Source organism: Diadema antillarum, unplaced genomic scaffold (genome assembly GCF_040938485.1).
Source record: "Diadema antillarum isolate AM-2024a unplaced genomic scaffold, OU_Dant_1.0 seq00000547_RagTag, whole genome shotgun sequence".
Lineage (NCBI taxonomy): Eukaryota > Metazoa > Echinodermata > Echinoidea > Diadematoida > Diadematidae > Diadema > Diadema antillarum.
Window position 1 is genome coordinate 226,610 of NW_027271493.1, and position 27,230 is coordinate 253,839.

The following is a 27,230-nucleotide window of genomic DNA, read 5'->3' on the forward strand; positions in this document are numbered from 1 at the left end:
GCAGCCCTGCAAATGATAATGATAATATTGTAAGAGACCCAATATCATAAATGATAATGATCCCAGAGTCTGTTTTGACTGTGAAACAAAACGAAGAAATGTAAACAAAATTGATTCTCCCTTCACTCCTGATATTCTTACAGGTTCATTTCATTCCTAAAAGAAGTACATTGTAGTATGCATTGGCCTTGACTGGACGCCAAGGCAACGATGGACAGATCCAGTCGAAAGGAGCTCCTCGAGACAGTGGAGAAACAGAAGGAGGATTTGGATCGCTATAAGGGAAGACTGCGAGGTAAGTTCCTTGGGTTCCACTTGTGAGATTTACACCTTTCTAATCTTCAATTACACGTTGACAGTGATGTGTGATTGCCGGTATATTAAACATTGATGATGTGTGCATTGAAGATTTAATTATGAATACAGGATTGACATTTGTTCAGGAAAACTTGTTGAAATTCAAATCCTCTGCACTGTTTACGTAGTGTCTTGGTATTAATCTGTATGGAAAAATACAAATTGTACATATCTGTTGGTGTGGATTACATGCATATATTTCTGTGTTTGTATCTTGATCATATTGACATCAAAGTGAAAAAAAAAGAGAAGCAAGCAAGTGAAAGGACGTGTTCAAAAGAGAGAGAGAGAGAGAGTGAGAGAGATCCATGTAGACAATGTTTTGGGCAGGAATTGTAGGCTTATAATACACTGACACAAATTATTTATTCTTATGACAAGATTATGTATTGATATCAAGTAATTGAGTCAAATGTGTGAGAAAATTTCTGATGCAAGTGTCAGATAATAAATGGTTATGTGGTGGAAGCCAGTGGTAATAAGTGTCACTGAGTGACTGTTTCTTTGCAACTGCTGCACAGATCTCGCTGTCGCGTATCGGAGTTTGGTGAAGGAGAAGGAGGCGTTAGAGGCGAGCGTGAAGGCGCTGAGCACCGTCAGCCGCCAGGCGCCAGATGCGGAGAGGACGGAAGGGGCCGGAGAGGGCGATGCAGAGTCTAAGGTGAGAGAAAACATGGATGACCTTTTAATAGCAAACAGGATTACATTTCAAGAATGGCGTTACCTTGGGCAGGGCCCGACATTAGTGGTACCCTGATGGCCAGGGGCGACTGAAAATACATGACGGGCCACCAAGTTATCAAAAAAGCTATCTTTTGGTGGCCTGATCAGGCAGCTGAAGTTCAAAATAGATATATATTTCCTACCATTTTTGGGCCACTACATTTCTCTTTCGGGCCACCAAAATTTACATTCAAAGATTTTAGTGGCCCAAATGGGCCACCAGAGAATAAAAAAGTTAGTGTTGAGCCCTGACTTTTTTATTAGAAAATGAAACACTTCCTATAATTGTCATTTAAATTAGTACTTTGGTTTGTTGGAAAAATCTGCTAGCATAGCTCTTAAACTCCTTTGCAATTAAGCAGAAAGTACAGTATTGATTTATGTGAAGGAGTGAAAGTTGTGGTTAAATAGTAATATGAAGAAAAATAATGCCGGGGCCCTATTTCATAAAGTTGTTCATAAAGTTATGAACAACTTACGAGCGACTGGTGATCAGTTCGATATGCTATACTTATCAGAATTTCCATAATTCAGCACAAGAACTGATCACCAGTCGCTCGTAAGTTGTTCGTAACTTAACGAACAGCTTTATGAAACACCCCCCAGGGCTGTTTGCAGCTTACAAGGTTTTGACAAAAGAGCACTTCAGTTACCAGCTATTCACTCTGCTTTTTGTTTATTTGTTCGTTTCCAGGGTGATGAAGAGCGGGAGGCAAAAGGAGATGTGACGTCGGGGGAAGCGGCCCAGTTGAGGCAGCAGATAGCCACGCTGACGTTGTCGCTGGCGACCGTCACCGAGCAGAAATCCAAGATGGAGGCAAACTTTCAAGACGACAAGAAGAAGATGCGAGTATGTTGAAGACCGGCCTCAAAGTTTGCTATCCCATCATAGACAAAATAGGTAGCGTGTAATGCCATGTCAAACACTCTGACAGTGGAACATATTTGGCATACATGATAGTTTGCTAATGATGATTTTATTTGTCTTGTTTCAAGACTAAGACCTTATATCTAGTACCCCCAATGTGCATACTATGTGCTATGATATGTTGACACGTGGTACCTTTTTGACACGATCCTTCATTGTCTGTAAAAAGAATCGCAAATTGACTGATGTGCGGTTACTCAGAGTGAATAAGATTGAGGATTTCTGTTTTCAGTTGAATTTAGAAGCTAGTAGAGACTCGTCAAGGTTTATCAGCGATGAAAAAACTGTCAAACAAAATAAAAAGATGGCACCACCAACACTACCACCACCAAGAACAATAACAAAACAATGATTCATTTAGGCCCTGGACAAAACTTTCAATATGATTGGCTGGTAACCATGAGAGTTACAAATATGTACAGACCCAAACTTGTGGGCCATCCTGTGTCAAAAAGTGATACTGCAAAAAGGTGGGATTACTAGTGGTATAATTGATGATTTCTTGTCATTTTTCTTTCCATCTATGCGGTTGCCACGTTGCAGCAAGACCAGCAGGAGGCGCAGCAGAAGTTGAAAGACGAAAGGGACAACCTGCAGCAGAATGCAGAGACACTCACACAGCATCTAGCTGAGGTAAGGGGTGCCTACCTGTTATCTATTCACTGCTGTTAGGGTCCAGTGAGGATAGGAAGGGGATGTCATCCAGACAAGATAATACCCAATTAACGAAACAACACCAAGAAATAAAAAAAAACAACAACAACAAGAAGAAGAAAATCATGTCTTATTGATGTGAGACACCGTTAATACAATTGTAGAAATTAATGAATGTGTGTCTGTTTCTTTGTGACTGTGTGTGTGTTTTCGAAAAGAGTAGAAACAAAATCTAAACCTACTTAGTGAAAAGTGAATAATATGTGATCAGCAAAATTTGGGGGTCAGCTCATATCACATATTTCATAGAGTTTCTCCAGATGACATGTGCAACTACGAAATAGCTATGGTTGAAATGGATTTGAGGAAAAAAATATTTCGATAATACATTGATGAAAAGAAAATGGAGGCAGGAAAAACCTCAAACAGGGTGGCAGTGCTCCCTTCCTTAATGCGTGGTGGAGAATCAGGCATTGAAAAGAAACCCAAACACCATATTGTCAAGCTAGCTGCAACACATTGTAAAATATACCACAAGGGGTAAAAAAATATTACAGGACCAAAGACTAACACTGAGAGGAAGGAATCTCAGAGATTCCAACTCTCCCGCTTTCGGCAGGAGATCTTCGCTTTGAGGCCATTTCCTGAAAAATCCCTCTCTTGATTTTGAAATTCCTCCCTCTCTCACTGTGTTTTTCCCCGCCTAAGATGTATAATTTTCTAACTTTCTCCTGCCCAACTTTAGTTTTTGTCATATGTTTCAAGATGAGGCTAAAATAGCACCAGGGAGCATCTGTTACCCAAGGGACTTCCAGGCTTCTTGCTAGTGACGTGTGCTACATCCAAACAATATTGTGGACATGTTTTCAAGATCAGAGTCTCCAGTTTTGCTAGATGCGCAGGGTCGGAGTCTCTTGGATCTTTGGTCATCTAAAATGAAGTTGTTTGTGTTATTGTTGTTCGAGTTTTTGGCATACAGTTTGTGTGTCAAATATTGAAGGCACCTACGTGTGGCTTTCTGTAACTTTTTAGCTGTTTTTGTTATTTTTGGTTTTACTTTTCATGAAGGATCCTCAGGTCTGTCATCAGTGAACCGTCCTCCCACTTTATTTTTTTTTTTTTTTCTAGGGATGCATCTTTTGGACAATTTGGCTCTGTGCATCAAGCAGATTTCTTAATCTCAAGAGACCTAGTTCACTCCGATGCGTAAGAGTGGTCAACCACGCCAGAACCTGTAATGCATTCCTCTAATCTGATGTATAAATGAATTTAGAAATAAAAAAGACAAGAACAAAAACAGAAGAAAAAAAAAACAGAGCAAGGCAAACAAAACAAAATGTACCAGGTTGACTAGGAATGGGAGAATAGAGCTGCTCGTAAACAAATGTTACCATGCAAGTAACCATGCAGTTAGTATAAATGAAATGATGTGCTGTTTATCTATCTTTTTTCTCTACTGTTTGTCTGGGCGTGGCACAGGCGAGGGCCAAACTGCGAGCCCAGCAGCAGGAGCTGGAGGCGGAGCAGCTGAACCACGCTGCCATGATGAGGGAGCTCCAAGCCCTCGTTTCCAGGGAGAGGGCCGAGAAGGAACGGCAGGAGAACAAGGTTGGTGTGCTTTTGCCCCCCTTTTGTTCCCCTCCCATGGCATTCAGTGAACAGAATTTCTTCTTTCCCCCTGACATGCATGAATGCACAAAGTCTGTCGCAGACCTGTTCTAAAAAGATGATCACTGAAAGCAATGAGTCACCCTGTTGCGCTAGGATATTTTTGTGTCAGACATTTATTTTTTTAAAATATTGGCTTACAAATTGGGTACTTTCTTCAATCTGTTCTAAAAGTGCTTTTTTAACATCCTTCCCCCCCCCCCCCAAAAAAAAAAACCCCAGAAGCCACAGAGGTAATCTGTGACTGCCTATTGACCCAAATCAGACTGTCCTTTATTGACTATGCTATTAAATCTAAATCGCGCGTAATCTACAAGAATGTGTCATTCAATTTTTCGAAAATCATCCATTTCTTATTTCATGCAAATAAAGCCCAAGATCCTACTTTTGGCCAGTTAAACACTTATGAAAATCATTGAGAGTCTAATTTTGTTGTTAATTATCTGTTTTAACATACATATTCAACAAAAAGTACATCATAATAGCTTTCAACAGTCATTTTAATTCTTTTTTTTTTCCTGAAATTGTTATGTATTCTTCTGTTTATAAATTTTGCTTTCCTTTGTTTTTTCATTGAAAATTGTTACTGATAGATAGGAAAAATTGTCAGGTTTCTGTGATTTTCAAAACAGAACACTGCTTTCCATAGGAAATGTACTCAAAATCACCAAACCGTGCCCGTTTTGTGGTGACATGCAATTACAAAAATTGTTATGGCTTTAATAGTAGCGTTATGCGCAGAACGTGCGATTTGCCCCCCCCCCCTTTTCCAGCCCCTTTAGGGTTAAAATCCTTTTCAAGTCACCTCCATGAAACTTTCTTGAGGAGGGGAAAATGTTTCTTAACACGGTTTCCACATATATTCTTATGGCTGTTGTATTTGATGTTCTTTCCCTACAGGTCTTTGATTTGGAAGACATAATTATGAGACTGAGGGCCGCCCCAGACAAGTGAGTAGGCACACCAAAAGTTTTGCTGAATTCAAGACTTCCAACGAGCATCAAAAGTGTTTTAGTGTTTGTTGCTTCGCAATCAAATTGATTTGGGGCTAGCTCATCATGTCTTCTAGCACAATATGTTTGTCTGGGAAAATGAAAGATGTTATTTTACCAAATAGTCATCCAGCAAGCTTCAAATGCTATAGGTTTGGCCTGATATACTGACATAATTTCATCAGGGTCTCTCTTGTGTCATCAAGTTTGCAAAAACAAATTAAAATCGCAAAACATGAACGAGAATAGTGCGCAAAGAGTGAGACTGTGGCGAAACAAAAGACTACAATTAGGTGTAAAAAAATGACTGAAAATTTCATATCAAATCTGTGCAATATTAACTCCTCAAAATGGAAGACTACTTGTATCTTTATATATTGCATTGTGTACAGCCATGTAGTGGTTTTTTTTTTCTTTTTTTTTTGCTATTTTTGCGGGTTTAATTTGCAATTTTTTATATTTGTGAAATTGACAACTCATAAAAACTTTGCCTCCCATTACACAAATGCAATGTATACCTTAGCTAATTAGAAAGGTGAGAAATATTGCTAATTTCCTCTTGAAAAAGGACATTACTTCTTTCTTATTCTGTTAGTGTGGTTCTAGATCATGAATTCAATTATGTGACTAGCAATACTCAGCAAACTGTATCAACCAGGCATCACTCATCAGTACTGTACAAAGAAGACAACAAAAGGGGGGGGGCAGTTAATTAATGGTCTCAAATAGCCCAGTTAAAATAGGGTTAACCCTAACTGCACTGGGGGGGGGGCCTGGGAGGCCCCCCCCCCCCCTCCATACTTTTGGCGATTGCATCGCGACCGCTGGGAATTTCGGATTCTCGCTTCAAGACTTTTTCCCCTGAAGTCTAGCGCACATTTTGATAACATATTTGTCCATATCAGACCTACCTAGGGGTGTTATGGGCCAATTAGTATACACATGTCATTAAAAAGGCTAACCGCTGCATATATTTGTGTTCAGTTACATACTGTCCATGGACCATGGCTTGCATTACTTTATAAATTTTGCTCAGGAATTGGTTTTCCACTTGGTTCATGCTTCTATATTGTTCTGAAATGAATTGGGCAAAGTTTAGAAACAATGATATACATAAGGAATATAAAACAAGAGAAAACATAAATAAAAACAATGCAAAACAACAAAAAAGTTGTTTTTTGTCATTTTTTTTTGCTCTCTCTGATTTATTTCACATTTGGGAAACATTATTCTTCATTATTACACAGTTTTCATGGAATTTTGTACTTGTTTAGGCTGAAATTATGAAAATATCCCCCAAATGCATAAAATACGCATTATGAATAATTAATTAGCTAATTATGCAAAAATTTTGCATAATTGATTAAAATGAATTACACCATCAGATTCAGCACGCGAAGATCTATCAGCATGCAAATTTTCAAGTTCATCGGACATCGCGTTTCCGAGATCAATGGGGGGGGGGGGCCTCCCAGCCCCCCCCCCCCCCCTAGTATTTTCATGGAGCCAAATAGCCCAGTACAGTAAGGGTTTAATAGTATGTCTAGTCCAGTACTTGAACTTGACAAATTCACTTGAGTTGACTCTTCTCAAAGAATTTTTACTACCTGCCTAAATCTTGCTGGCATAAAACTGCTGTAAAAGTGAAAATTTTAGTGCGAGTAATCTTTCAAGCTAGGCTGGGTAAGATGAATTGCACATTCCTGACTCTGCAGTATCAAAACATAGCCAAAACATAACAAAAGAGAAATGTGTGTTTTTATTTTTCACACTAGTTTCCTGTCAAGCAAAATTTGTGAAAATTTCCACTCCGCTTATTTTCCATGTGTACCTCATACTTATTATAAGCCATTTCAGCAACCATTCATAGCATAATTATATTGTTGAGTCTTTTTCTCATTTTACATTTTCATCACCAAAGCAAGGATAATGTACATAACTTGGAACTGTTCTCACATCGACATCACACTCCCCCAGATCCAGTGAATACGAGGGGCACATAGAGAGGCTGTCCAAGGAACTGGGCGTGGTCAGAAACCAGCTGCTGTCAGCTGAGGAGGCGGCTAGGAAGCCTCCTCCCCTCCTCCTCCGGCTCCAGGAGGAGATGGCCGAGATGAAGGTGAGAGTCCATGCTTGCCTTTTCTGGGAAGAGCTTTTACTTTCATCGTCAGTGGTGGATCCAGTTTTTTGTTAAAACAAAAGAAATAAAAAGAAATGCATGCGCCCCCTTGAATTTTTCAAAGAAACCATCTTTGTTAACCGATTGTAGTGGCACCAGTAAATTGCGTTGAAACCTTTTTTCTTTTTTTTCCCCTGCTTGTCAGCTGATGAAACCCAGAAGTGGCACTAGAAATATTTTTGCCCCCCCCCCCCCCCCTTTTACAAAATTCCTGGATCCGCCCCTGATTTTGGCACATGTTTCATTAATTCATTCCACTCAACTGCAATCGAAGAGTTTGATCGTAAAATCGGGCAAGTGCCATTTAACAACATTTTAAAAATATATATGTCATCAGGCAGAGCAAAATTAATCCTTTCCAGTGATAACTCATTTCTTTCACAACAAAGAATATTGAAGTCATGATATTAAGAATATGCCATATCTCATTATTATTATTATTATTATTATTATTATTATTTATTTTTTTATTATTATTTTTTTTAGCAGCTTTGATCACAAATATCTCATTAAGAAGAATGGAGTTCACTCATTTTGCAATAAAAACTCTTCATTTACATACCATTTCATCTCATCAAGTGGTAGAAAGCACATCAGAATTCTTACTATTCACTGTCGGGGTTCAACAGGATAAGTATAAAAGTATCTTTCATCAAAACCCTTTCTTGTTTGTGCATATTTTTGTTGCTTGCAGAATTTGTACAAAAGCCTGCAGAATACAAAATTTTTAACTAATTTGTTAATTGGCAGTGCATGTTAGGTAATTAAACAAACCTGTTTTTTTTTTATCATATGTGCCAAATTTTTCGTACAATTTTCACATGATCTTTTGCAGATTTTGGATGTCCAAAGCTTTAGCCTTTAACCTGTTTAACTTTGGACCTCCTTAAAATGTAACATTTGACCGTTAATCTGTAAGTGGTTAAACTTTAACCTCTGTCTGACATTTCAACCTTACCAATCACCCTTTCGTTGGTAACTTACAATCTGTAACTGTGGACCTCTCGCATCATCCTTGCACCAGGCCCAGCACAGGATGCAGATTGAGCTGGAGCAGCAGAAGGCTCGGGAGACAGAGGAGCGGTTGAAGAAGACACGGGCGGTGGAGGAGCAACGCGTGGCCGACCTGGAGTCCAAGCTGTCCGAGCTGTCAGAGACGGTGGGCAGCTATGACCGTGGCCGCCAACAGGACCAGACTGCCATTCAGTGAGTTGCAAATTCTCTCTCAAAATGTTGAGATTTGTAGAAATGGAATTTTTGTGGTGGATTGGCGAATCGTCTTTGAAACACGAAAATAATACCGCATGAATATAAAAGTGCACAAAAACAACAATACACGAATATATAATTTCGAACATAGAATTAAGCCATACCAGCGCATGATGTATGATATCTGGGGCATAACAACAAGCTTATACAGAACTTTGAATGCAGAACACACTCCTTACTTACGGACAAGAAAGAAAAACATTTAGACCCTGTTTACAGTGCCAGGCTCGGCCGCGGCCGAGCCCGCCTTCATTTCATTGTAAACGCACAAAAGGCCAAATGCGGGGCCAAAATTGGCCGCGCATTTGGCCACGCTCTGGAGGTGGTCTCAGCCGCGGTTGAGCCGCGGCCGAGCCCGGCCTTTTCTCAGTGTAAACGCAAACTGCACCAAATGCGCGGCCAATTTTAGTCTGGCTTCCAAACCCTCTGGCCGTACTATTTCACTATTCAGGATATTAACCCCCTCAACGTCTAAAACTAGTATAGTTTAAGATGGTTTTGTCCTGCAAAGGATTTTTCCTTCGGCAAAGGCCTTTGCCCGAACGGCGACTTCGTCGCCACGGAATCTAGTTGGCAAAGGGTCTGAAAACCAGACTATACCAAACTGCGTTTATTTACAAGCAGAGCGCCACTATGACAAAATATTGAAAGGTTTGAATTAAAAGCGCGGCCGAGCCCGGCAGTGTAAACGGACAAAACTGCAGGGCTCGGCCCTGCAATTGAGGTTGGGCTCGGTCGCGGCTCGGCCCAGCCCCGCACTGTAAACGGGGTCTTAGTAGTAGTGTAGTGGCTTGTCACGCGTTCTTATTTATGTCATGAAAGGTGAAGTAATGAACAGACCCTCGCAACCACAAAATAAAACTGCGTGAAAATTCCAGACATGCAGCAATTCGCAAAAATATAGGTACGCCAAAAATTTAAGGTTGTACAATATATGTATTTTCATTTTTGTTAGACCACTCGTGTGCTCCTTTAACCCTAACTAGGCCGGGCTATTTAGGTAGTTGATAGAGCCGGGGGGGGGGGGGGGCCTCCCAGGCCCTCCTCCAAATCTCGGCCGTCGACCGCGCAATCGCGACAAAAATTGGCACACACCTTGCCTATGATGTAATCTAAAATATCTTGAAGTTAATTTTTCAAAAAATTATCATTTATGCTAAATTATGCTAATTTATGCATAATGATGCATGAAATCAGACTATTTGGTATAAATCACAAAATAAAGCTCAAAACAGGCACATTTTTTTGTGTAAATATTCTTTTTAGTGTCCTTAGCAAATGTAATTAAAAAAAATTGTGATATCAGAAAAAATTCTTAAGTATTTTATTGGTTTTTTAAAATTTCTTATGTATTTCCTTGTTTTTTCGACTTTATGTTTTTCATTGTTTTTTCGATGAAATTTGTCCGCGACATCGCTCCGAACATGAAAATATGTTATTCATTGATTTTAATCAATAGAACACCCAAATAATCATGCTTTTATGAAATTTGCCTGTAAGCACAGTTTGCATTGAAATTGTACACGAATTCACGTTTTTGAGCAATTTTTGGCCTGACATGCATGTATATATTTATGCGTAACTTCGGAATCGCGCCCGGGCGTCGCAAATTTGGTGTCAAAAGATGCGCGAGACTCGAAAAGAAAAAGTCATGAAACGTCGCGGCGATAGCTTTTTGCGATTGCGATACATCGCGCGGAACGTCGAGGGGGGGGGACCTCGGAGGCCCCCCCCCCCCCCCCCCCCCCGGCCTAGTTAGGGTTAATAGGTGCAGTCATCATCAGAAATACATGACATTTAACATAATATGTTTTTATTTTAATATAAGAAAGTAAAGTTAAACTAAGTGGGGATGGGGCAGGGGGAGATGGGGGTATCTATCAAACACACGCTGTGTGGAGATTTAGGGTTATCCTCCATGAGCCCACCACCTTGTTTTGATATCTCACACAGAAGTTCTCCTAAGAGTCAAACTTGTTTGGTCCTGAAAATGTGTATGAAGCTATTGTTAGAAATGTTAGTGTGAAAGGTCATTTGATGGCATTTAACCCTAACTGCACTGGGGGGGGGGGGCCTCGGAGGCCCCCCCCCTTCGACATTTCGCACAATTACTCTGCAACACGCAATGCTCTCGCCGCGATGCTCCATGACTTTTTTCTTTTGAGTTTCCCGCACATTTTGACACCAAATTTGTGATGCCTAGGGGTACGGTTCTGAAGTTACATGACTTTTTGTACATGCACGTGAGGCCAAAAATGGCTAAAAAATGTGATTTTGTGAACAAAGTCAATGCAAATTGAGTTTTTTCGCATGGTTCATATAAATATGCTTATTTTTACTCTCAATGGCTAAAATTAGTTTGTTTTAGGAGTATTATGCTTCAAAAAGTGTCTGTGACAAATTTTGTTACAAAAAACAACAAAAACAAAAGGTCGAAAAAACAAAGAAATACATAAGAAATTCATGAAACAATGTAATAAATAAGAAATTAATTTTGATACCGAATTTTTTTTCAAGTACATTTGCTAAGAATGCCACAAAGAATAATTATACCAAAAATGAGCACTTTTCGAGCTTTATTTACTGATTTAGATGAAAGATTCTGATTTCTCGCATAGATTATCATAATTAATCAAAATAAAATAAAAGAAGACTATTTTCTAAAATTTAAAAAACACGATCTTGTAGATTACATCGCACACTACCATTGTGCAAAAGTTCCGCGGCGATCGCGCAATCCACGGCCGAGATCTTGGGGGGGCCCTTGAGGCCCCCCCCCCCCCCCCCCCAGTCTTTCGAGCTACCAAAATAGCCCAGTCTTTTTAGGGTTAATACATAAGCAATTTTGATTATCATGATGCAACAGTGTAAGTCTTGAAAATTGAAATTATCAAAGGTACTGTAGTACATTGATGTCAGAAGCTTTTGGTTTGTGATGCTTGTTTTGGCTCATTATTGTTAACTGAGTCACTGAAGTAACTACGACCCTCATTGTAAAGAGACCTTGGAAAGTGGTTGTATCCTTCAGAATTAACCACCTATGACCATCCCTCTCTCTATCTCTCAAAGACGACTCAAGGAGAGAATCATGCAGCTAGACCTGGAGAACACGGCCCTCGCGAGGGCAGCAAACAAGTCATCGGCCATGATAGAGGAGGAGGAGACAACGTACAGCGATCTGTCCGTGGCGGAGATCAAAGAGAGAATCACGAAACTTAAGGGACTCCTCAAGTTGGCCAGTCAGAAGGCAGAAAAACCAGTAGACATTGACGGTGAGTTGGACACGCTCACACACCGTGTCGCTCCATTAGGATTTGGCACGTTTTATCAAGTATCTACTGTATTTTCGTATATTTCGTGAGGTTTTTATTTTTGTGAATTTCGCAAGTCAGATGCTATTCGGAAAATTAAAAGTCACGCTAAAATAATGACTCTGATCTCAATATGAATGTGACGCACTTCCTCCGTTCAATACAGTACTCCATGATCGCGAATTTAACCACTCGCAAAATCATCGGGAAGTCCCGATTCGCGAAACTTTAGACTCGCTAAATATATGCCGTATACAGTACATTACAATAGGCAGACCTCCCCCCAAAAAAACTTTGTTCATATTTGTTAGATGTACTGTGATGATTGCTACATACCTTTAGACTTTTTCTAAATGCCGTCACTAAACCTCCTGCTGAAGATATTGAAGTTCTTTAACCCATGAAGTATGAGCATATGAGGAAACGACAAGAAATATATGACATGGATGAAAATGAGCAAGCGAAATGTCATACCATCTGTGGAATCCAACTTGCTTTGCTCATTTTCATTCAACTTGTGAGGTTAATGACCTTGCTCTGGACAGAACAGCCAAAGTAAACATTGCTTGTAATATCTTCACAGCAAAAGGAATGGTTAACATATTTTACAAGATGTGCACCACAGATATATCAGTACTAGGTTGTGTTGTCTCTTTGTAGCAGCTTGTTGCCCTTTTTGCTCCTCAAACAACCATTTTTTCTCCTTGTTTTCAACCGCCTTTCCTGATTAGCCTTCCCGGATAAGTGATGGGGCAATCGTTAACGGCCCGTTAACGATCGCCCCGTCACTGTACAGGCATGCTTACCTGGAAACATTAAACTGCACATTACTTGAATATGAGACCATTCTGAAGCAAATAATTTTCACACAACAATAGATATATCATGTACTCTTCAAGAAATCCCACAAGTATTGGAACAATCATCCCCCAGCATTCCCACTGATTCCCAATGATCAGGTACTAGCCATCCCCTTTAAACCTGGCATAAACCTATAGGATAATTCAACTTGGTGATAAAATTGTTTGCATATTTTTTTTTTTTTTCTGTAGATGTCTGCAGCGTGGATGATGAGACGAGCCGTGATGGTGACCCGAACCACAGCCCCTGCCAGCAGGAGCTGAGGCAACTGAAAGAAGAGTTTGAGGCCTACAAGACGCGGGCGCAGAACGTCCTCAAGAACAGGACAGTCAGAGTAAGGGCTCCTTGTGTTCGAAAAGAGGTGGGGGGAGGGATTTCTTGCGTGCATTAACAGGGCAGAGACATATGTTGCAATTGCATTGTATGCAAAAAGTGATTATGCCATCAATTCACAGACAAAAGGGGAAAATTTCCCTGTAGAGACCTCGTAGCATTAGGGTACCATGGAGTGAGATGACTGGCCAGGCTTGGATGTATTTGCGAATCTCTCCCTGTAACAAAGTGTGTAAAGCTTTCTCACTGATCTCTATGTTAACGCACTTGCTGCCAAAGAATGGCAAGTGCAGTCGACCATTACTGATGAGCATACACTTCAATGCACATATTCGCTGAAGGACGCAATTTGCGGTTTTCGAATGTAACCCAGTAGACAGTGAATGAGGATGGATTAAATCAGGCCACCCATGAATACCTGTGCCTCCCAGTCTTTTAAAGATAACAGATACATGGAATGGAATTACACTTTCCTGTTGAAGACTGATTTTGCTATAACATGCATATCCCCTAGACACCTGCCCGAATACTTAGTATACACGTGACTCGTCTTCAAAGGGGTCAAAAGACTTTTAGGAGCAGTCAGAGAAGAATGCAAAGCCAACCTTTTTCTCTGCCATCTGCAGGACTCGTCCAACAACAAGGAGATAGAGCAGCTCCAGACCCAGTTGGCCGAGATGCGGGAACGCGTATCGGTCCTCCGCCAGCAGCTTGACGAGGAGGAGGCGGCTCACCAGCGCTCCGTGGAGGACTTCCAGGAGCGGGTGGCCAAGATGAAGGAGAAACACAAGGGCTCCCTCGCTCAGGCAGAGAATGACTATAAGGTACTGTATAAGCTGTTATTTTTGCGAGGGTTTAATTTCGTTTCGACAGTTGTTTGAAAAGAGACATTAGATATGTACGGTAGTCCACTTTGATTGTTAGAATAATACAGAAATGAAAACTTTAGCGGAAGTTTTTTTTTTAGCTCACCTGAGCCAAAGGCTCAAGTGAGCTATTGCGATCGCTCTTCGTCCGGCGTCCGTCGTGAGTCGTCCGTCGTGCGTAAACTTTTTACATTTTCATCTTCTTCTTGAGAACCCCACGACTGATTTTCACCGAACTTGGCAGGTAGCATCCCTAGGGGGATAGGATCTCAATTTGTTCAAATGGGCACCATGGCCCACCTGGGGGGCCCCAGGGGGGCCCAAACACACTAAAATTAAGGAATCTTTAAAAATCTTCTTCTCTAGAACCAGAAGTGATAGGGCTTAATTGATACTATGAGTAAGTACATTGATGACTGTAGTTTCAAGTTTGTTCATGGGGGAATCAGGGGTGCCACCCTTGGGACCCACGGGAGGGGGGGTGGGGAGGGGTCCTAATGGGGCCTAAATTGTACATTTTCATCTTCACTTTGAGATTGCCATGTCTGATTTAAACCAAACTTGGTAGGTAGCATCCCTAGGGGATAATATCTCAATTTGTTCAAATGGGCACCATTGCCCACCTGGGGGGTCCCTAGGGGGCCAAACCCCCTAAAATTAAGGAACCTTTAAAAATCTTCTCTAGAACCAGAAGTGATAGGGCTTAGATGATATATGAGTTAGTACATTGATGACTGTAGTTTCAAGTTTGTTCATGGGGTTGGCGGAATCAGGGGTGCCCCCCCCCCCCCCCTTGGGACCCAGGAGAGGGATGGGGAGAAGTCCTACAGTTGTAATGGAGCCTGAATTGTACATGATCATCTTCTTCTTGAAAAACCTCATGATGAATTTTGACCAAACTTAGCAGGTAACATCCCTATGGGGATAGAATCTCAATTCCTTCAAATGGGCACCATGTCCCTCTTGAGAGGCCCCTAGGGGTCCCACCCCCCCCCCCCCCACATTAAGGAATATTTAAAATCTTCTGCTCTAGAACCAGAAATGATAAAGCAAAGTTAATACCATGAGTTTGTACATTGATGACTTTAGTTCCAAGTTTGTTCACTGCAAATCCAGGGCTGCCTGCCCCCCCCCCCCCCCCCCCCCCCCCCCGAGTTGAGGGGGGATCCGTATGCAGACCTAAGTTTCCAATGTTCTCAGGTAAGAGTGTGCAAGAATGCCTGGAAGGTGAAATTGCGATACTCAGGTGAGCGCGTGACCCGCGGGTCTCTTGTTTTTTAATGCCATTGTGTTTGCAGTTGCTTGAATGGGATTGTTACTGTATAAACTGTTATTTTCGGGAGGGTTTAATTTTTGCGAATTTCGCAATCACTGTTGGACTGCGAATATTAACAACATGCAAAAATGTCCCCATGTGCTGGCATAAGAGTGCACTTACGAGCACTTACAATAGCTTCGGTGTCAGTTCGCGAAAACAACATCATGCCAAAATGTCTGTGACCACCTCGTTTTGCGCAAAATATATGTGCACGAAACTAACAGCTTATACAGTAAGTGGGAAACTTTGTTTTGATTTTCGTAGGATATTTCAATTTGTTGATCAGGAAAAAAGCAGAAATAATTTGTATCATGAAGACATGTAACCAATGGTCAACAAACTTGCTCATTACCGGTTGTCGAAAAAAAAAAAAAACAGTTCTAGCCAGAAAATGCTTTTTGTATTTGAAAAGTTTCATTGCAAAATGGGCTATGTGCCCTTTTTAAGCATTTTAAAGTATGTCCATAGTCAGATTGTAACATGACAATGAATATTCTTGAAGCAGTGGTTGAAATATCATGTTTTCTTATATTTTCTTTGCTTTTTATCAGTTTTAATTGCAAATCTCTCAACTTAATAACAGTCGAGTTACAATGTAGCTTATTTTGTGATAAAACTCTTAATTTTCCTCTTCTAATCCATGATCTTGGCTCCAGCTGAAAGCTGCTGACCTCGACCAGCAGATCCAGAAGCTGAGGGAGAGGACGGTGGCCCTGCTCGCCGACAAGGACCTGGTGATCGACGACCTCAAGAGACAGCTCGGTGCCAAGCAGCCCGGGGCTACCCCAGCACCAACTCACCAGGTTACTAGCCAAAGGTGAGACCCAGTTAGTGAGAGACAGACTAACTGACAGACAGACATGCAAACAGACACACACACACACACACAGACAGACAGAGAAAGGGGGGGGGGGTGGGGTGGCTGGGTTTGGGGCAGGGGGAAGGGAAACTGTTTTTTCCACAGATTTTTCCAGACAGCATTAAAGCTTGCCTAAGGCTTGCCTATCAAAGCAAGGAATGATTAACGCAAACCTTTCTCCAGGCATTTATTTGTTTATATTTTATGTGAGTTCTAGCAAGTAGTTGACAATTTTGTTACCACTGCCTTTGGGAAATATACATGTACAATTGTATTTAGACTTGACTGCACGAGTGATCAGGCATATCATAGACTATCATAGTATGATTACTTAAACATATCATTAATGCCAAAGCAAAAAGAAACAAATATTAAATTAAGACCAAAAAACAAACAAACTATGGTGTGATTTTCAGGACTCCATCGCTTTATACACATGCCACGTAGAGTCCTATGTGATTATAAAAGAAAAGAGACATCTTTCCAATATTACTCTGATAATTTCAAGAACTCTGCATAGGTTAAAAGAGGTAACTGTCTATCACAAGAGCATTGTGAGTGCAAGGAACTTGATAAAATTAATATGTAAATTTGAAGGTGCAATATCTTCACTTGTATATAATAAGCTCAGAGAGGAATGTTTTTGTAATTCACTCACTTAACCAAATATTGAATAATGATTCTGACCAAAGAATGAAAATATTTGCTGATATTTTTCATTAATTAATGTTCTGATATTCCTTTGCATGCCTGAATTTGTTCTAACACTAGACACCTGAGAAAATCTAAAAGCCAGTAAGTATACTGAGATCTCAACAATGAGTCACCTTTCTCCAAAGCGTAATCAACATTAGCTCTACTTTAATTTTCTGACTTATTGTTGAATTGGCATAAGTAATTCTTGGTGGATTTATTCAGTAACTATTGTTTCATTGACAACACATATCAGGGAAGCTGCCAGTCTTTAAAGAGTAGTAAATCATCAGAGACAAAATCTGAATATTTTTCATATCTCTCATTATGCATTCTTGTGCTCTCATATTTGCAATTTTGCAATGCTAAACTGTAATCTGAATATTTTGCATTCTTTTTTTTTTCTTTTTTTTTCCGAGGGAGGTGCTTTTATCCTTTACTTTTTCAATGTGACTGAAATCTCTTGTGTGTGCTAATTTGTGTCCTTCGTGGAGTGGCAATACAGTGTGTAGTTTCAGTATCGCTCTCTGTTCCTTCATGTGGCTATTATCAGTTCATGCAGTCATCATCCTGCAGCCATTTAAATCATTCAGACAATAATTTGTCATTACAATGTTTATGTCATTTGCAATGATAGTTAAGGACAAATTTGATCGCCTTGAACATTACGGGGAATTCCTTGGCTTTGCTTGCAGTATTTTTTTTTAAAAATAACAGTTCCTGATGAATTTGATCTTTGCGAAACATTTGTCTTCTGCAATTCAGAAAGGCAGTTTCAGTGTGCTCCTTGAATTTATGCAAAATTTGATCTTGGAAATGCGTGCGACAGATCCTAGTAATACATGCCAGGCTTGTGCAAGTTCCTTGTGATTATCATTTAGTCCTGAGATTAAATACTACCCTTGTGCATTCTAGCCCGAGGTCTGAACCTTGGCCACACACGCTCATTAATATTGCAGCATTTAAGGAATTCCATATGCATGCATTTTCCCCCACAATTTTTGTCTTTTAAAATGACTCCTGATTTCATCCTGTAATTTTCTTCACTTCTTGCTCAAAGAAAGCATTAATGTGTACTGTACACCTTATGTCCCTGCTATAAAGTGAAGCCTAATTTCTCTTCATGGAATTAGAAAAAAATACTACTCCACCACCTTCATACTGAAACATTTATAGCGGAAATGTCAACAGGAAGAAGATATTCCCTCCATCATCTTTGTGATGGATGAAACAAAATGTTTGAATATTGATCATTTCTAGTGCATTTCATCATTATCTTTCATCATCATCAGTACCATCATTATCACTATCATTGATTAGAATCAATTTCATGATCATCTCATGGCGAATTCTTGGTGGTATACCTATATATCAGTTGACATTGGTTATGACTGTATAATCATTGATAATCATAAGTCATTACATTTACACAATGCATTATCAGTGAATATTATAATTATCACCATCAATTGGTGTTGAGTATTAAAAAGTGGTATCGGTTATTCATTTCTGCAAGATGTTCTGTTATATTGCCATTTGTAACTGGCATCTTTTATATACATATTTAGAACCAGTCTCAATAATACTGTTGCTATAATGTAACTTGTACTCTATGCTGTTGGTAAAAACAGTACTACTGTGATAGGATATTCTACATTACTTTTAGTCCTCAAGTATATCAATCATATGTGGTGTTACAGGTATTTACAAGCGGCCAGTCTGTGTCATTATTCATGCACATGATATGCTTGCGAATTTTGTGCCATTGTCATCATACCTTTTGCAGCTCATAATGGCAAGCGTTCATGTCATTCTCAGCGATCATCTATGACCAGCTCCAGTAAACAGTGATAGATATCTATCAAACTTTGAACTCTATCTGAAACTTGTTTTCAAGATATGACTCTGTCTGTGCCAGGGTGTAAACCCCCTGTGTGCCACATTACCTGGTATTTTGAGACTGTTACTTGGAGAGAGCAATGTATGAGTGCTTTCGGAAAACATTTTGCTTTTCAAAGCCACTTATCTTTTCATAGAAACGTTTATTCTAAGAATGCAGGAAAGCATGTTTGTAGAGAATAGTGCAATCTTTGCTGTTATTTGAATTTAATGAAAAAAGCTGTTATCGTAGCTACACGTTATGACACTTTCCATGTTCTGTGGTGTGTAGTGATTAAGTTAATTATTCATCAATCGGTCGGCGGGCGATGGTGCATTTGAGCAAAATATGTGCAGTTGACAGGTCATAGTGAGTCATTTTTTTGTGTAAATGTGGCACAAAAAGAGTTTAAATTGATGAGGGTAGGCTTTTTCTGCATGGCAACATGTGTTCTCCTTTCTCCCACCATTCATTGAAACAACCAATTCCACTTTGATGCTGCCACTATTGATGCATGTACCAGGAGTATAATGATGGTGTGAACCGTTTTCAATATTAGCAGGAATTTACATCTTTCTTTTTTGTCATTCCTTTGTCATTCATTTTGCAAGAATTCATTCTTATTCTGTGGGCTGTGGTCTCTCTCTCTCTCTCTCTCTCTCTCTCTCTTTTAATAAAAACAAACAATCAAAATCAGCAGTCTGTCTTCCAGTCAATATTTCTTGCTGGAAAGCTGCGTAAAAGGGATTTGCTCAGTATGTGGCTTGACTGTCTTTTTAGATATGAACAGGGAGGAATTCATCATTTAATTTCTTGGATCAAGGATTCTTTTTCTTGCAGTCAGTTCCTACTCTGAATGCGGATTTTTGTGTGGCATGTACCTGTCATAAAGCTATGGCTAAGCTTGTCAGCTGGAGTGAAGTTAAACAGTGTAAATCATGCTGAGTATTATGAGATGTCATTAAATTCTAAACAAGAAACATACTTCCAGATTTCATTAAAGCAATATAATATTTCCTCTGTATACAATCATGTAAACCAGTGTTTTCATTATTACTCATATGAGGGTTTGTCAGCTTTAAAGGCATAATTTACCATTCGCAGATGAAACAAAAACCCAGCATTAGTGCTTCAAAATAGTTCCAAAATGTGAGTTCGGGATAGAAGCAACCAGTGTCAAAATTTGAACCAGTATAATCGATGTGAAGTATTGTTAAATATACAAAATTTGAACAATAGTTATAATAAAAATATTTCCAGATTAAACCATCTACAGTTATGATTTAATGAAAAAATAGTGATATATCCTTATAGTTTTGGCTTTATTGCAAAAAATTTTATGGTAGGATGTTTTGTGATACTACTGACCTATTACACATAATATGAATCAAAAGGGACATCTTGAACATTCTTAAAATCACTGCTCCAAAAGGTAAACTGGACCTTTAACAGGCAACCGATTTCGTGATGTTTTCTTGCAGCGACCTCGGTGCGACGTCGGCCGATGACGTTCAGTCAGTGACCAGCGAGGATTACTTGTCGTCCGAAGCGGACGAGACTGTCTCACAACTCGTTGCCACTCCTGCAACACCAGTAAGCCAACATGGTCTATTGATTGTTTAATCCATGCAAATGACTGGCATCGTTTCTTTGAAGATAGAAGGTCTTTCTGATTCTGTAGGAGGCTTCCTAAAATTTAAGAGTATCTTTTTCTTAACCCGTTGAGGACTAGCTGATTTTGCTACAGCACGCATTTCCCATAGACCCCTGCCCAAGTATACTCGAGACTCATCCTCAACGGGTTAACATGGGAAAACAAAAGTCTTCTTGATGAATGTATTACCCTTGCCTGTCCAAATGCCCGTAACAAAACAGATTCCCCTTCGTAAGGGCCATAACAGAGGCCCCTTGCCCGTCCAATTGCCCGTGCTCAGTCATGCATGGCATTTATCATCACAATTAGGTACCAACCGAAAGAGGAAGAGTTCTTCTTTCCTCACAACCATCATTGTGCTCTCCATTGCTGACAAGGAATTATGTAATGGTTGCCCTCCAAAGTTGGATTACCTTTTTGTATACAGACTGTATAGGTGGATTGAGGAAATGCAGCAATGTTAGTAAGACACATCATCAAAGTTCAAGGAAATTGGACGATCCATTCTCAAGATGTGACTTTGTAAAAGTTTCAGTTCAGTCATTGATGGATGAGAAGACTGCAACAATTTGTGAAGTCATGCATGAACGATGACAAATTATCATAGAGAAAATATAAAGAGAATTCAACAGATTTTCACTTATGTACCACAATGAAAGGGCTCTTGACTTACTATAAAACAAGGAATGTTCACGTGCATTTTAATTTCGCGAATTTTGCAAGCGCCAAGATTCACGAAATTAAAATGCCCACAAAAGTTTTTGTCTACACTGTATGCATTCAATCCCAGTGGCAATTCGCGAAAATTTCATGCCATGGAGAAGGCCGTCGGCTCCAATTTGCGAAAATTTCATGCCGCAAATATATCACGTTTTACAGTACCTCTTTCATAAAGCAGGGAGAGTGAAATTACGTGTAACATGTCAGTAACAAGTCAAGGAAATGCATACTATTTTTCAGAAAAGATAAAATTTTGTGGAATTCTCTTCATATTCTCTATAATATGTTATTGTTCAGTCATGACTTCAGAGAGAGTTGTCTTCTCATCCAGCGAAACTTCACAAAATCCATAACATGCGAACAGGTTGTCAACTTTTCTTCAAACTCTGCTGATGTATTCTGCTATAGTGCATGCACTCAATCTACACATTAGGGTGAACTTGTCCTTTAAAATAAGCAAGATCAAGAGAATGTTTCTGTCTCCACTGAAACCAAACTAGACCAACAGAATGTTTGTTCCCCCCCCCCCACCTCCTCCCCCTCAAACCCACCCCCAGGGTGCAAGTGGCTCCTCCTTCCTCCACTTCGCGGAGGAGCAGGCCCGAAAGGAGGTGGAGCTGACGACGGTCAAGCGCCAGAAGCAGCAGCTGGAGTCGGCCCTTCGCCAGCTCCAGGACAAGCACGCCACCGCCGTCCAGACCTACGAGGAGCAGGTGGAGGAACTTAGGGAGGAGGTGGACAGGTGGCAGAGAAACAGGTCAGTGATGACCGTAGAGTGCTCTGATTGATATGAACACCACACCAACAAGATTATGGGTATATGGGACTATTGACAATTGTAACACCTGGCATCGCACCGAATAGCATTTGTGGGACTGAGCTGGACTGTGAGATGCATTTCACTGAAAGGGTGGAAATTTTCACGCCATTTGCATGACATGAAACTCACGCAGAGGTAAAGCGTGCAAATTTGTTGCTTGTTATGTGTAATAATACTGTATTTCATGCTTAATTTCCTCAATATTAAAGACATGCAAAATTTGTCTAACCCAGCTATTAAATCGCAACACACACACACACAAATATTCCTGCAGAACTTTGTGCTTTTATGGCATCTGATGCACTGATGTGTAGAGTGATTCAATGGTAAGAGAAACAGATGGAGGAGATGGGAGATAAGATCTACCTTTTGCCAGCAAAATGGGTCAGTGATGTTCCAGTAGGGTAGTATAGATACTACATCAAAGAGCATGTGTGGGACTAGGAAGTGCTGTACCTATGAAATCACATGAAAATTTATGCATGGGACTGAGCCAGAGTACGTTTGGAATCTATCCTGTTAAAGCAGCATGGTCAAGAGTAATGCACTACCAATTTTAGCATCGTATCGGATCACCTGTGGCTGATTCCCCTATTAAAAACAGATGCACACAGAGTTGTTTTGTGAGGATGAATACAGTATGGTGAAATGAAATAATAATCTGGCATCATTTCTACATCTAGGTCAAGGGAAGGAACGAATATGGAATACCTGAAGAACGTGGTGCTGTCGTACCTGAACACCGACAGCTACTCCACGAAGCGCCAGATGTTCAATGCCATCGCCGCCATCTTGCAGTTCACCAGGAAGGAGGTACTGAGTGTTGAGTGCGTATCTCGGCAGAATGATGCTTGCTTTTCTGCCATTTTCGTGTACTAACTTTTCAAAGTCTTTTTTTTATGGATGACATTTCTCATTCCAAAAGTTCATTTAATTGGGAAATGAAGTAAGGCTTGCTATTTCAAACGTTTGTCATTCCAAAAGACAAATTTTGTATACTAGTAGTTGTTCATTAATCCCAACTTGAAAAAGAGTTTGTTGATCTGTAAATGAAAAAGAGTTTATTAGGTGGAAGTGGAACATTTTTGGACCTATTCCAAAGGTGTTTTAATCCGAAAATGAAAAAGAGTTTGTTGATTGGAACATTTGTGGAGTCATTTCAAGGTTTGTTCATCCAAAAATGCAATCCATTAATGCGAAAAAGGTGCATAGAAGGGGGGGGGGGGATGTCCTAAAAGCTGATAGTATTGGGAAGGAGACACCACTTGCAAGATAATCCAAATTTCCTGTTTTTACTGCAGTCTTCTTGATAAGGCATAGAAAACATGTGACTTGACAAACATTCAGATCTATGCAAATATTTTACGACACATTTTCAAAGAAAACAATGTTATTTTCCCTTATTATACCCCCGCCAAACGAAGTTTGAAGGGGGTATATAGGAATCAGCGGACGGTCGGTCGGGCGGTCGGTCAGGCGGTCGGTCGGGCGGTCGGTCGGGCGGTCGGTCCGTTGCAAATCTTGCGTCGCGAACTACTTCCTCAGTTTTCAACCGATTCCCATAAAACGTGGCACAGATGTGTGCCTTGGGTTGTAGATGTGCAAGACGTATTTTTTGACAGTACCCAAAAGTATGTTGCCATGGTAACGGCATATTATGGGCAAAAATGGGTACAAATCTTGCGTCGCGAACTCCTCCCACAGTTTTTGATCAATTTTTATGAAATTAGGTACAGATGTTCATCTGAATATGTTAATGTGCAAGACACATATTTCCGCAGTGGCAAAAAGTGCGTTGCCATGGTAACGGCATGTTATTGGTAAAATATAGGGCAAAATGCTTCATGGCAAAACTGCTTCATCAGTGTTCTTCCAATTCTCATGGAATTCATATTGAATGTTTGTCTTAGGATATAGGTCAGCATGACACATTTCTTGACAGTGACAAAAAGTATGTTGCCATGGTAACAGCTCACATATTATGAGCCAAAATGATGAAAAATTTTGTGTTGCAAACTACTTCCTCAGTTTTTGCCCAATTTCCATGAAACTTGGTACAGATGTGTGCCTTTGGTTGTAGATGTGCAAGACGCATTTTTTGACAGTACCCGAAAGTACGTTGCCATGGTAACGGCATATTAATGGCAGAAGATCAAGGAAAGATCTTGCGGATTTAACTACTTCCTCAGTTTTTTGACCAAAGCTTATGAAATGTGGCACACACCTTGATCTTGGTGGGAAGATGTGGAAGACATATTTTTCGGACGTGTTGGAAGCTGCGTTGCCATGGTAACGGCATATAAATGGCAGAAGATCAAGGAAATATCTTGCGGATTGAACTACTTCCTCTGTATTCGACTGAAGCTCATGAAATGTGGCACACACATTGGTCTTGGGGGGAAGATGTGCAAGACATTTTTTTGGAGGTGTCGGAAGCTGCGTTGCCATGGTAATGGCATATTAATGGCGGAAGATCAAGGAAAGATCTTGTGGATTGAACTACTTCCTCAGTTTTTGACAAAAGCTTATGAAATGTGGCACACACAATAGTCTTGGTGGGAAGATGTGCAAGACATATTTTTCGGACGTGTCGAAAGCTGCGTTGCCATGGTAACGGCATTTAAATGGCAGAAGATCAAGGAAAGATCATTCCTTGGGTAAGACTGTCGTCACGGGGCGGGGGTATTAATCACCTTAAGTGATATTTCTAGTATGTGCTAGCAGTTACAGAGTGTATGGTCTATAGAAATTCATCATACTTTTCTGTAACTACTGTGTATTTGTAGTCTTCAAAGTTTTATACTACATAAATCGACACTCATTTTTCACTGGCAATTAATGACAAAAAAAAATCTAAAAATCTATCAAGTAACAATATTTTGTTAGTAATGGTAGGCCCCTATGATTTGACTGTGGAACCTGTGTGTTTTGACTAATACTTTACTATGCATGATTAATCACATGAATATGTATCGTCAAGTATCAATCCTGATTTTGTTCTTGTCACATTTGATGGGGAGCATGGCCTAATCTCATTCGTTCAAAAGATTTTACCTAGAGTACGTGACTAACACTTGCATTGTGTTGTTTTAAGTTTCGTGGTTCTGCTGTGAAAATTATTTATTTCCAGGTCCCGGTTGCCTAGAAGTATGCTTACTTTACAATCAAAAGCAACTCTGCAATTATTGGTAACCGTCAGTTATTTTGGGGCTTTCATTGGCTATTTAATAGTGTTGCTGTGGTAGTTAATGTAGAAATGCCAAATGTTGCTTGTACAGTTACCATAATTTTATGCAACAGGGCCCTGGTATATGCATAGAATCAATTTACTGTGCCAAATGTATACACAAGTATGTTACAGTGTTGTTGTTACACTAGCACTGCCATATCTCCGTAGACTTTGTACACAGGCCAGGCCCTGACATAACACCAGAAATACACCTTCACTAATGGGTGTAACACCGAGATAAGCTCAGCATGTTGCCTGCATGGAAAGTGTACCATTTCAATGAAATGCATAGTTGTATTACACTTGTCTTGAAGACTTTATTTGTCAGTCGATTGATGACTGCTGCCCAAAATGTTGATGAAAGTTAGAATGAATAGAATTTTAATACACCACCTATCTGCCTGTTCAAGAAAGCATCTGCAATTAATGAATGCGTGATAGCATTTTGACTCTGAGCTTCTTAAAACTGTATGCAACGTATCTCAATCAGTAGATGACATTTTAGTTCAAAAATTCAATCAACCATGAGCATACCTTGGCATTCCTCATAATTAACTCTCTCAGCATCACCAGTCTAAATGCCAATTGACTTTGTACATGAATGTGTTGCTGACAGGAGAGAAAGAGTTAATTAGGTGCAGTAAAATCATGTCATGGACGTCCCCGTCGCCAACCTGCTCTTCTGTTTGCCTTAACTTACTGCTGCATGCAATCTTTATGCACTTTGTGCAGCTTTACTGTAAAAGTGGATATTTTCGCGCGACTAATTTTTCGCGCTTGGCCGTGTCAGAAGAGTTTCGCGTGTTTTTAATTCTGCGGAATCAAGACATGACGGACAGGAACAAATGGCAAACTGAAATATTCCCGTGCTTTTATTTTCGCGCTAGTGTCTGGTTGCACGAAATGCGCAAAAATGTCCACTTTTACAGTATATACTTGTACAGCAGGGTTCAAATCCTGACCCCATCTCACAGATGTCCCCCCCCCCCCCCCCCCATAAAAAATCCTGTGGATGTACTGTAGGCGGTGTCATGAAATGAAAAATTAAGAAATCATCTTATCTTGATAATGCCTGTGGCATTAATGTTACTGATTTTTATAGATTAATCATCGCCTGGATGACCGTAATGTGGATGTATATCATGCACCTATACATCCATTGTATTTCGTTGTCCCTGACTTGTCTTTTTGTCAGTTTCCTCTCCATCTGACCAACCTGTTTTATTTTTTTTCCTTCCCCTCTGCTTACCTCTTGGCACCAACAGAAAGAAAGCCTGCTGAAGAAGCACAGCGCCAGCTGGTGGGGAACGTGAGGAGAGGCTGCAGGCCAGGTCGAAATTCTTGTGACGATCTCCCTGATGGGAAACGCAGAAATTGATCACTTCTAGTCCACTTTAGGGTAAAAGGGGCAGAAACTAGCAACATAGCGCACCCTCATTAGTGGCAGACAGTACGTACAGTTAATGTGTCAGAGCATTTTTTAACAGCAATCAATAGAAAGTAAGTGAAAGTGTCTTCTCAACTCAATGAAGATTTGTGGTCACTGGCGTCTGCGTCATTTTCTGATCTTAGAAGGAGATGATTCCGAGAAACTTTGAAGTTCCTGCAGCATGCATTGGTGCTATCACACCTTCCCAGTTCCGTAGGAGGATTTCTGTATATATAGATATCTCTTCATGTGTAAATTGGAAATTGTAAGAATCTCCTCGAATCAGGAATATTTTTCTTGACGTGCATTTGTAGCATTGAGTACCTCCCTCATTTTGCTGGGTGAATGATAGCAGTCCTGATGCTGGCTTTGTTTTTTGTTTTTTTCCCTTCTGTTCGCATACTGCCAATCAAGTAAAGAGAATTGACGATTTTTGTGTGGTCCCTCGCATTCCAAATAAAGTCATAGTTCCGATCATTCATGACAAT

The 27,230-nt window shown here is 40.1% G+C and overlaps 1 protein-coding gene across 1 annotated transcript; it reads left to right on the forward strand.

The window, feature by feature from the left end:
* The first annotated feature begins 142 nt into the window (after nucleotides 1-142).
* On the forward strand, nucleotides 143-26,633 carry LOC139734780 (GRIP and coiled-coil domain-containing protein 1-like). Its single transcript, XM_071645572.1, has 17 exons — nucleotides 143-295; nucleotides 879-1,018; nucleotides 1,775-1,930; nucleotides 2,552-2,641; nucleotides 4,142-4,270; nucleotides 5,231-5,280; nucleotides 7,300-7,441; nucleotides 8,526-8,707; nucleotides 11,840-12,042; nucleotides 13,134-13,276; nucleotides 13,902-14,099; nucleotides 16,116-16,276; nucleotides 17,090-17,113; nucleotides 20,372-20,483; nucleotides 21,822-22,021; nucleotides 22,768-22,897; nucleotides 26,579-26,633. The coding sequence occupies exons 1-17, from the start codon at nucleotides 211-213 to the stop codon at nucleotides 26,624-26,626; spliced, it is 2,193 nt and encodes a 730-aa protein (XP_071501673.1). The 5' UTR covers nucleotides 143-210; the 3' UTR covers nucleotides 26,627-26,633.
* Nucleotides 26,634-27,230: the final 597 nt, after the last annotated feature.